The 10,744-nt window shown below is 67.2% G+C and overlaps 1 protein-coding gene across 2 annotated transcripts; it reads right to left on the bottom strand.

The window, feature by feature from the left end:
* Positions 1-2,559: 2,559 nt before the first annotated feature.
* CYTH2 (cytohesin 2) lies at positions 2,560-9,982 on the bottom strand. 2 transcript variants are annotated; one of them, XM_051840056.2, is made up of 12 exons: positions 9,501-9,982; positions 8,606-8,753; positions 8,438-8,504; positions 7,540-7,658; positions 6,885-6,965; positions 6,133-6,245; positions 5,887-6,035; positions 5,367-5,478; positions 3,333-3,409; positions 3,138-3,209; positions 2,895-3,049; positions 2,560-2,810 (listed from the first exon to the last, which is right to left on the bottom strand). In XM_051840056.2, exons 1-12 carry the CDS (start codon positions 9,517-9,519, stop codon positions 2,723-2,725), a joined length of 1,200 nt encoding a protein of 399 aa, XP_051696016.1. In that variant the 5' UTR covers positions 9,520-9,982; the 3' UTR covers positions 2,560-2,722. The 2 variants fall into 2 exon arrangements, with proteins under 2 accessions (XP_051696016.1, XP_069919230.1); XM_070063129.1 differs by lacking the exon at positions 9,501-9,982 and adding an exon at positions 9,008-9,486.
* Positions 9,983-10,744: the final 762 nt, after the last annotated feature.

Raw genomic sequence — 10,744 nt, forward strand, 5'->3', positions numbered from 1 at the left:
CCTGTGTGTGTGTTTCAGGAGGGGCGGCTACGCCGTGGGGAGACCCCAGCCCCGCGCGCGGAGCCTGGTGCCCGGTGCCCGGTGCCCGGAGCGCGGGCCGAGTTGGGGGCGTGGCTCGGGAACGAGTGCTGACGCCTACGCTGGGACGGCCACGCCCCTCGACGCTCAGGGCCCACCTGCCCGGGGTGGCTCTGCCTCAGTTTCCCCTTGGCATGCTCGTGCCTCGCCTTCATGCTGACAGATGCCTTTTGTCTTTAGCTCCCGGGCTCATTCTGGGATCCACCTGACTTCCCGGCTCCACCCGGCCCTCTTCCTCGCTGTCTGAATCTATTTCTGTCTGCCCTCGCCCTGTCTCCGCTCCGGGCCAGTCTTCCTGTGGCTTGCTGTGCCTTTCTGCCCCGTGTTTGTTCTTGTCCTTGGCTTCTCCTGGCTCCTCCGGCCTCCTCCCTCTGACTGGGTCCCAACCGGCCCCGGTAACCTTGGCACTGGCAGATTTGAGGGAGGAAGCAGGGACGGACCAAGGGTGAGATCCTAGCTGGAGTACTGTGGCCTCTGGCTTGGGAATTAGGGTGATGGGGACATTATGGTCACAAGTAGGTTCTAGGCGAGGATGAAGGTTTCCTAGTGGTGTTGAGTGGCCATAAGGAGGGGGCTTCAAGGAGGCAGGGCTAGGCTCCTGGGTCTGAGATAACAGCACCTCAGGGTGGGTGCCCCCGTCCACCCCTTTCCTTTATCTCGCTCCCTTTCAGAGGCGGGAAGTCGGAGACCCGTGTCCCGGGGGCTGGCCATCTCCCAGGTGGAGGCGGAGTCAGCCCCGGGCCCTCCTAGGCTGCTTCACAGCCTCCCGGGTGGTCCCTGGCTTGTAGGAGCATCGCCCATCTCAGCCTCTGGCCACCTGCTGCCCGCGTGCCTGCCTGTGTCCAAATGTCCCCTTTTCATAAGGACACCGGTCACGTTGCACTAGGGCCTGGCTAATTATACCTGCAGTAACCCCATTTCCAAACAAGATCACATTCACAGATGCTAGGGGCGGGCCTTCAAGATATGAATGGGGGGGCATTTCAACCCCTAGGAAGAGGGTGGGAGTCTGGGGCCCTGTGTAAGGAGGGAGAGCGGAGTGTGGGCAAAACCCAAGGACAACTCTGAGGTGACCGCAGCCTGGCTGGAGTCAGGCAGCTGGCCATCTCCAGCTTGATTTGGTCAAAACAGAGCCGCTGAATCTGTAGGCCCCCACGCCCAATGCGGGTCAATGGCATTGCCACCCACCACTCCATCCCACCCTCGGCAGGTCTGGGCAGGTCTCTGCTCCTTCACAGCTGCGCAGCCCCCACCCCCCAACCTCCACACTGCTCTCCCCACAGCAGGCGGAAGCCCCTGCTGCCAGCACCTGCCTGCCCGAGGCCACTTCCCATCCCGCCAGGGGCACACGAGAGGACCCGGCGAGGACCGACAGCTGACCAGGCCACCCGCTCCCCCACACCAGACCCCGTCCTGCCTCACCCCTGCCGCCCCCTTACAGAAGCCGCTCTACCTCTCTACCTGGGCTCGGCCAGGTAGTGAGCAGCCACTGCAGGGGCAGTCATGGGACCCTTGATTATCCAGGGACCGCTGCCCCCACTTCCCCGGAGCCACTGGGAGAAGCGGCTCCACCCCGGAGCACTGCCTCCACAGCGTGGAGCCTGGAGCAACCTCAGCCCCCAAGGTGCCTGGGGGCGCGGGGGGAGACGCCACACAGCACAGCCAGCCGGGAACAGTGGTCGGAGGGCGCGGGGAGGGGGCAGTGCTCTTCCTGCACTAAGGGCCCCTTCATGCCAGCCGGTGCCTGCGGCCAAGCTCGTGACAGGACTTGGGCCGCTCCCCAACCCACCCCGAGCATTCAACACCTCGGGGTGATGCGGCCATGGTATGGTGTGGCGTGGTGTGCGGAGGAACTACAACTCCCGGCAGCACATGCGGGCACAGCCGTTTCCCCACCTGAGGGTCTCCCTGGCAGCCACGGGTGGTGGTCTCAGAACCACCAACCCACGCTTCTGGGGAGCCAGGAGCCCGCGTACTGGGGGAACCACGCATACCCCACCTATAGGCTAAAGGGGACCGGGGCTCTCCCTTCAGGGGCTGAGACCCCTGGCTGGGAGGCGGCGCAGATGCACGGCCTTGACACAGGAGCCTGGAGCAGGGAGGGGCGGCAAGGCAAGCAGCACAGCCCCGCCCTGCCCACCGCACCCAGCGGTCTGCCTCCTCCCCACACCCTCCCCGGACCCCTCTGCAGCTCTACAGTTCAGCCTGCCCCCAGCACCCTGCGTGGCACAGCTCACAGAGGGAAGCCTGGCCCCGAGTCGGCCAAGTCTGACAGCAGCTCCTGCCCCGTGGAGCTCCCCCCTCGACCCCCTGCCACTCCCAGGACTCGGGGTGCAGCTGCACCCCACCCCTCAGAGCCCCAGCCGCCTTCCCTCCTGCACCGGCCCAGGGACAGCGGCTGCGCGGGGCGCCCAGCTGGCTCCCCTAAGCACTCGGTTCTGCCAAGCCCAAGAAATGAGGGGGTCCGCAGACACGAGTGGGTAGATAATAAGATTACCAACAGCGTGTTAATTACAAATGCGGACAGAGGAGCTAGAGGTGAACTTTCCAGACAGGGAACCGGGATCCGCAGCCCCAGGGCCCGGGGGTCCGGCCACCCAGGCGGGGCAGCTCCAAAATAAATAACGGAGTTGGGGGCAGGGGGTCAGGGCTGCTCCTGCTTCTTCTTGACAGATATCCGCTTCTTCCTCGCCGCCAGCATCTCGTAGAAGGGGTCCACGCTCACTGCCGCCCTGCAGAAGGGGCGGGGGCGGCCAGGATGAGCAGCGCAGCGAGGCCGCGCTCACCCCCCCCCCCTGGCCCTGGGCGGGGCTCACTGGATGGACTTGATCCACTCGTCCTTCTCCTCCTGGGTGGGCGCCGAGATGCGGTACACCATGTGGTTGCCCTCCACCACGCGGCCGTCCGCCTCCGTCTTGCACGCTTTGATGAGCTGCCCCTTGTTGTTGGGGATGTAGAGCTCGAAGCAGTTCTGGGGGCGGGGCAAGGGGACCTAAGTGCCAGCCCTGGGGCCCGAGGAGACCCCCCCCCCCCGGGACGGGGGACAGAGAGGCTCTGACCGGCTTCCGGGGGTCGTCCACCTCACGGATGCTCAGGTTCTCCAGCGGGATGATTCCGCGGGGCTCCTTGTCCTGAGGGCGACGTACATCTCAACCTTGTACACCTCCACCCCAGCACCCCTCCCCCAGCGCAGGAGGCCAGCCCCCTCCCCCAGCCCAGGAGGCCAGCCCACCGTCGGCACAGCCCCCGCTCACCGTCGTGTACTCGAAGTAGTAGAGGCAGTTGTCTGTGAGGATGAACCAGCGCCGCTTCCACGTCTTCACCCGGCCCCCTGAAAGGGAAGGGGTGGGAGGGGGCCTGGGCTCAACGAGGGGGGGACGGGGCCTCTGGGAGGGGACGGGCCTCTGGGAAGGGAGGGGAGGGAGAGGCAGAGCAGGAAGGGCAGGGCTCTCGGCCTAGGACAAAGCCAGTGTGGGAAGAGACAGACGAGCAGGCACAGGTGCGCCCGGGCCCCAGGCACCGGTGGCCCCCAGCACCGCTAAGCCAGTGTGTCAGCCCAGGCCAAGTCTCGGCCTGCAGCCCCTCCTCCCCGGAGGCCCGAGGCCAGGGCAGCCCCCTCCCCTGTCTAGTGCTGGGGACGGGCAGAGCTGTGTACCTACCTCCTGGGGCAGACAGCGAGAAAGCAGGCAGGGCCAGGTGCAGGAGAGGGGAAGGCAGGAGGACGGGGTGCCCCCGAGAGCCGCAGGCGACAGAACGGTGCGGGGGAGGGGATGTGCAGGGCCAGGCAGAGAGACACAGAGACATCAGCAAGAAACACGGCCAGAGAGGGAGGGAGGGGAGGGGGAGGGAGGGAGGGGAGAGAGGAGAAAACCAGTTACATCCACATGAGGGAGGATGGCCACAGCCTCTCCCCCGGGGAGCCAAGGCCCTGAGCCCATTGTGGCAGCCACAGACCCGCCGCGGGACCCATCTCGGGCCAGAAGAGCCACAGGGGTGCCTGTGCAAGTCACCGCAAGGGCAGGACAAACCCCTGTCTCTGGCCCAGGGGACGCCCGGGGCTCATCTCAGCTCCGCCACAGACTTGCAGTGTGACCTCTGGACACTTGCTAGCCCTATCAGGACTCCAGCCCGGAGACCACTTGGGCCCACGTCCCTGTGGACAGACCCCCTGAGGACAGGCCACCCAGTCCCCTCTCCTGTAGCTGAGTGTTATAAGACAGGGCACCTCGTTCTTGGGCTACAAAGGGAGCAGATACACCTGGGTAACAGGTCTGGGCCCAAGGCTGCCTGTCCCGTGCCTGGGCTGACGGCTGCAGCTGGGAGATGGGAACAGCTCCTGCTCAGGGAGTGGGGAGTGGCTGCCCTTCCCCGCTGGGGCACCAACTGCCTCGGCTGCCCTGGCCCGTGCTTACCAGGAGGGCCTCTAGCCGCTGAGGAATGCTACGGGGTTTCAGTCCACCTGCAGAAGGGCCTGTCCAGAGGGAGGCTGAACCCATGCCGGAGCTGGCCTCCCCTGCCCCAATGCAGCCTGGCCTCGAGCCCTGCCCTGCTCCAGCCTCTGCCTCCTGGGAGCCACGCCCTGCTTCTCCCTACCCCTAGCCAGGGGTCTCATCCTTGCCCGCACCACAGGTACCTGGGGAGCTTTAAAAATGGCTAACGGCCTGGACCTCAGGGCTGGGCCAGGGCCCCAGGACTGTCACGTGCAGCCAGGGTGGAGATCTCTGGACAGCCACCCCGCTTGTGGGCCTACAGGAGGACCGGCGCCCTGCCTAGCCAGGATCCGAGTCGGCCCAGCTGGTCCAGGCTGTCCCCTTCCAAGCTGGGAGCTAATCTGAGCAGGCGAGGAGTCCCCTGGGGGATTCTGGGACAGGTGTCCTCGCCTGTACCTTCTGCCTGTGGTGATGTGCTAGTGAGGGCCGATACCCATGATGGCCACTGTGACACTGGCCTTGAAACGGGGACAGAAGCAGAGGGATGCTGGCCCCAGGTTTGGGGTCCCCTCGGGCCAGGCCTGCCGCCTGCAGCCCCTGTCACTGACTGTCACTGCAGCACTGACGAGGGCCTGGCGTGCAGAGAAGATGAAGGCCAGGGCTAGGAGCGCTTCCTGCAGGCCAGGCCCCGTGTGGGGCCCCAGCCCTCAGGCCTGACCCCGAGTGCACCCTGGAAGGGTCAGGGAGGGCCGCTCCCCACCTCAGGTCACACAGCAGGAGTGTGTGGAGCCGAGCGCCCCCGGCCCGGGGCCGTACCCAGCACCCAGGCCCCGAGCTCCCCCCGGCCGGGGGCCGTACCCAGCTTCAGGAGCCAGCCCTCGCGGTCCGGGTTGAAGAAGGTGTGGGTCAGGTCGTTGCCGTCGTCCTCGGGGATCTTGAAGGGCTCGTTGCGGATGCTGTCATAGAGGCTCTGGGGGGCGGAGGCCTGGTCAGCCACTCGGGGCTCCCGCGCCCCTCCCAGGGCTCGCCGGGGGCAGGGAGAGTGTGGCGGGGCCACCCAGCGGGGGACGGGAGAAGCGGAAGCAGAGGCAGGAAGCCGGGGGAATGGGGAGACAGAAAGAAAGAGCAACAGCAGATGGGGCCTAGGACAGGGATAGAGAGACACTGGCCTGGAGCTCAGGGCCGCTGACAGAGACGGAGACAGAGACCACAGAGAAGAAAATAAAAAACTGAAAAAAAAATAGAATCGCGCCAGGCGGCAGGATGGGGCCATGTGTGGGAGGGGAGGGCAGTGCTCAGGCAGCCCCAGGACAGCAGCACCTGGGAGGCCCCAGGCAGGGGAGGCGGCCGCGACAGGGGCAGGGAGGAGGAGCCTGACCCTCAGCAGCTCCTCGGGCAGGTCCCCGCCCTCGTTGATGCCCCGGTTCATGGCCACGAAGCGCTCGAGGCCCGGCTTGTCGCGCACGTTGGGGTTGTGCAGGCTGGTGTTCAGCATGATCACCGCGAAGGACAGCACGTAGCAGGTGTCTGCGGCGGGTGGCCAGGGGAGGCGGTGACCGCCTGGCCCCGGCCCCGCCCCCGGCCCCGCCCCCGGCCCCGCCGCCCCAGGGGCCTGCACCCTCACCTGTGGACTGGAAGACGCCAGGATTGCACAGGCAGTAGCGCTGGGCAAAGGCCTCCATCATTCGGTCAATCTTCTGGGCCTCCCCAGGGAGGCGAAAGCTCCACAGAAACTGCCTGGGGGCGGGGCGGGTGTGGGCGCCAGGACCAGCAGGAGCCCCTCCCCCGGAGCCGTGGGAGGGACCGGCCAGCGAGAGACCCAAGCGGCCAGGCCTCCGCCTGCGTCTCAGGGAGGGGCCCGTGACCCGGTCTGACCGGGGGGCACTGCCAGTGCAGCTCTGGCCCCTGGGGCGCTGCCTGGACGCCCGCATCCTGTTCCAGTCCCTGCTCCCCGGCTTCCCGCCAACGCACACCCTGGGAGGGAGCAGCTGGCGGCTCAAGTACCTGGGCCCCGCCACCCACATGGAGACCGAATGGAGCTCTGGGCTTCTGGCTTCAGCGTGGCCCAACCCTGGCTGTTCTGCCTAGGTCTCTCTCTGCCTTTCGAATAAAATGAAAATTAAAAATACTTCTTCTGAGGTTTCTAAACAGGTCTGGTGGTTGCTACGGGCTTCTGGTGCCACGTAGGAAGGTCAAGAAGCTCAATGCCAACACGACGAGCGAAGAGGGCGCCTGGATACGGCCGTGCCTGGAGGAGGCTCACTCATGGACTTTGGCATTACAAGAAGCAATCAACTCCCTAGTTTTGTGTGGGGTGGGGCTCACCACTCCGGACTAAGGAAAGTGACTTTCTGCCCCCCCGACCCCTCCCCTCACCTGAGGGCCTGCACCAGATTGAGGTCGGTGAACTCATGCAGATCCACAAAAGCATGGAGCACGGCCAGGTTCAGCTCCTCCCTGCGAGCACAGGACAGTCACACACACAGGAACGCACAGGGGGCACTGGGGCAGCTGGCCCTCGGCAGGGAACGCGGCTTCCCGCCTGGCCCCACGGCAGGGCTGCTCAAGTTTAGCTGCACCGTTGCTGGGAGACTCGCACCCACCACCCACGCCACCTCCTGCCCCCTCAGACGACCCCACACTCCCCAGATGTGGACACGGTGCCCTGGCCCCTAGACGTGCACCCCAGTGGCCATGAAGGCCTGCCAATGCCCCCCGCCAGCCACATGCTCCCCAGCCATCACCCAGCTGCACATCGCCTAGATGTCCACGGGGTCCGTGCTCCCTAGGGGCCTGCCACGCGTCCCCACACTCCCTGGCTGGCCAGACAGCTCCCACGCACACCTGCAGCCCATGCCTGGTTCTCCCACTCCCGTGATGCTCCTGGATGCTCTCTATAAGGGGACCCCCGTCTTGGGCGCTGGCAGGCCGCCCACACCCAGACACACACACTCCGCAGCAGTCCGGTCCGAGGGCCAGTGTGCAGGGGCCCTGCCCAGGGAGCGAGGCCGGCAGGCATGAAGGGGCTCACCTCTCCCCCAGGTAGTCCCCGATGGCTGTCTTGTTCAGCCCCTCACCCTTGTACAGGAAGCGGGCGATCTCCTCGGGGGTATTCTGCAGAAGTTCATTCTCCACCAAGAACTGGATCCCCTGGCGGGCGAGAGCGGGCTCTCAGTGCCCGGGGCCAGGCCGTCACAGGTGCCTGGACCTCAGCCTCCCTGTCCCTGCCTGGCTAGGTCCACGCTGAACACCTGCTTGCTGAGTGACGGTGTCAGTGGGCAGCAGTGGTGGACACCGAGCCCCAGGCGGCCTGGAGGCTCCTCGGCGCCCTCTTGGCCGTGCAGCCCCTACGCTGCAGCTACAGCTCGTTCTGGGCGGTGGGTCTGTGTCCAGGGCCTCTCCTCCCTGGGTCCCCAGCTCCGCCCGGCACAGGGTCGGGCCCTCGGGAGGCACTGGAAAACGGGTGTTAAATGAACGACTGGGTGAGCAATGCTGGGCCAGCGTGCGCGTCCCGGCTGCTCCACTTCCAAGCCACCCGCCTGCTAACGTGCCGGGAAGGCAGCAGATCATGGCCACGTCCTTGGGCCCCTGCACCTGTGCGTGAGACCCGGAAGAAGCTCCTGGCTTTGACCTGGCCCAGCCCTGGCTGTTGGGACCTCCCTCCCTCTCTTTCCCCCTTTTAAAAAAGTCTTTCCTCCAACTGGTGAACGCCTCTCCATCCTCCAAACCTAACCTGGTCTCCTCCTCGGGGCAGCCCCCCAGGCTCCCCGTTTGGCTGTCCACAGCCTGGTGTCTGGCGCCTCCCCAGAGGTTGGACTGCTCAGGGCTCACAGCGCAAGCGGACAGCCAGTAGCTGAGTCCAGGGACTGGGGACAAACCTGCTACAACCCCCCGCCCCCCGGCAGCACCCAGCCCTTGGCCCCCGGTACCTTCTTGGGGTCCATGTTGAACTTCTTCCTGCCCATTGCCATCTTCCGGTTCCGCTGCAAGGTCTTACTGCAGGGGACACGAAGCAGGGCGGGGGCGGCGGCCCAGGGTCAGGCCTGGCGTCCTGGGCCGGCCTGGCTCGGGCCGCCCGCCCCGGGCCCGGCCCTCACCTGCCCTCGTTGGCCTCCAGCCCCTCCACCTCGCTCATGGCCTCGCTGAGCTCCTCCCGCAGGCGCTGGATCTCCACGAGCAGCTCCTGCTTCCGCCGTCGGATGTTCTCCAGCTCCATCCGCTCCTCCGGCGTCAGGTCTGGGGGTTCTGCGGGGCCGGGGTCGGGGTGCCGAGGGTCAGCCCTGGGGCCGGGAGCCTGCATGCTTGCAACGTGGGGCGAGACGGGGCTGGGGCAGGACGCAGGTGAGGCGCCTGCCTCGGATGAAGGGGGCACTAGCAGCCTGGACCGCTCAGGCCAGGGCTGAGGCCGGGAGTCCCGGGGGGGGCGGGGGGGCTTAGGGCCCGGCCCCCAGAGTCTGAGGGGGAACCCGCGTGGGAGCCTCGGCCTCCGGGTCCATTACTTGGAAAGCGGCCGTGGTGTTCTGATTCCATTACTGGCGCGGCGGCCGGGGGGCCCGGGGGAAGATGGGCCTGGGTCTTCGGAAGCCCTGGGTCCAAGGGAAGTGACCACGGCAGGAGAAGCCGACGGCAGCCCGCGGAGTCGGGACGGCGCGGCCGGGCCTCGGCGGACCCGGCAGCCCCCACGGCCTCCCCTCCCCGCCCGCCGCTGGGCTCGCCCGGCCCCTCCGGCGGGAATGGTTCCGCCCCGGCCTCGCCTCCGCCGCGCCATCCCGCCCCCTCCCGCCGACGCCGGAAACGGGCTCGGCCCAGACAATGGCCCGGAACGCCCCGCGCTCGCGGACCCCGCCGGAAGCCCGCCCGGCGCCCCGGCCAGCGCGGCGGCGACGGCGGCGCCGAGGACCCCGGGCGGCGGGCGCCGGGCGCGAACGCCGGCGGCGGGGCGTTCGCCAGGGAACGCTCCATCCGCTCCACGGCCCCGCCCCTCCGGCCTACCGTAGACGCCGTCCTCCATGGCGGCGAGGAAGGCCCGCGGGGAGTCCGGGGCGGTCCCGCCAGTCGGGCCTGGATCCGCGCTGGCCCGCGGGCTCGGGTGAGCCCGCTCAAACGCCCCGGGAGCCACCGCCGCCTCCTCAGCGCCAGTCCTCAGCGCTGAAAAGACTCTCCCTTCGTCGCCCAACCGCCCGGCCGGTAGGGACCGCCCCTCGTCTTGACACCGCCCAATCCGCGGCGACCCCTCCGGGCTGCACCGCCCCCCGACGCCAAAGGACAGTCCGCCCAGGCCAATAGGCACACAAGAAACAGGTGTTAGGCATGTCCGGCCGGAGGTAGACAGCCAGGGGGCCCAATCGGGGTGCGGGCAGGGCGCCAGGCCCCGCCCCCGAAACAAAAGAATGCCCTTGGCAAGCCTGTCCACCAATGAGAAGCCTCGCAAAGGCGTTGTGAGGAGGTGGGGCTGTGCGCGAGCGGAGAACACTGAGCCTGCGCAAGGACTCGGGGCGCGCGGAGTCTGGGTCAGTCGAGCCCCGCCTCTCAGCACGTTGCCAGGGGGCGTTACTTTGTTAGTCCTGTTGCTAGGGGGCGGGGCCTAGGCCGTGAGCCACACCTCCCGGCCGGCCACGCTGGCTTTGGACCGCCGCGGTTGCCGCGCAACCATGAGCGGCTTCGCCGGCCTTTTGCCTCGCGTCTCCCTTGCTACGTGCAGACCCTTCCCTTAACGCCCCACATGACCACTCCAGCCGCTTCAGGGTCAGGACGTAGTGAAATGGAGTTCTGTCAAATGCTACACTCCCGGGTACCGGTCACGCAGAATGGGACGTTAGGGACAGCACCGGCTCCGCCCTCTTTCCTAAGCCCCTCCCCTTAGCGTAGCATCCTCCCTCCGAGTCTCTACCTCTTTCTCTTTTCTCTGCCGCCTCTCTGCTTTCTCTCCCCCGACTCCGGCTCTGCTCTGTTCAGGCATCCCCCACCCCGACCCTCTCAGACTCCCCCCGCGCCCCAGGCCCTCCCGTTCCACAGCCCCGGCCGGGGGTGGCAGGTGCGCAGGTCCCGCCTGGACAGAACCGCCGAGCCCCTGTGAGTGGTCAGACCACGGGGACTGAAGTCTCTGGGCCTCACCTCATTTGCCGTCCCTGGGCTGGGCGGGCGGGGACGGATTCGGGGCCAGGACCTGGTTAAGCCGTTGGATTAGACATGGAGCCTTTTAATCCCCTCACTGACCTTTATGAGCGGCCCGGGTC

The sequence above is a fragment of the Oryctolagus cuniculus genome, chromosome 18, assembly GCF_964237555.1.
Source record: "Oryctolagus cuniculus chromosome 18, mOryCun1.1, whole genome shotgun sequence".
Classification (NCBI taxonomy): Eukaryota; Metazoa; Chordata; class Mammalia; order Lagomorpha; family Leporidae; genus Oryctolagus; species Oryctolagus cuniculus.

Coding starts and splice junctions, on each gene's coding strand:
- CYTH2 (XM_070063129.1), bottom strand. CDS start 9,470: ATGGAGCGTTCCCTGGCGAACGCCCCGCCGCCGGCGTTCGCGCCCGGC. Junction 7,659..8,437: donor TCAACATGGACCCCAAGAAG/GTACCGGGGGCC, acceptor CTCGCCCGCCAG/GGGATCCAGTTCTTGGTGGA. Junction 2,811..2,894: donor GAGTGGATCAAGTCCATCCA/GTGAGCCCCGCC, acceptor CCCCTTCTGCAG/GGCGGCAGTGAGCGTGGACC.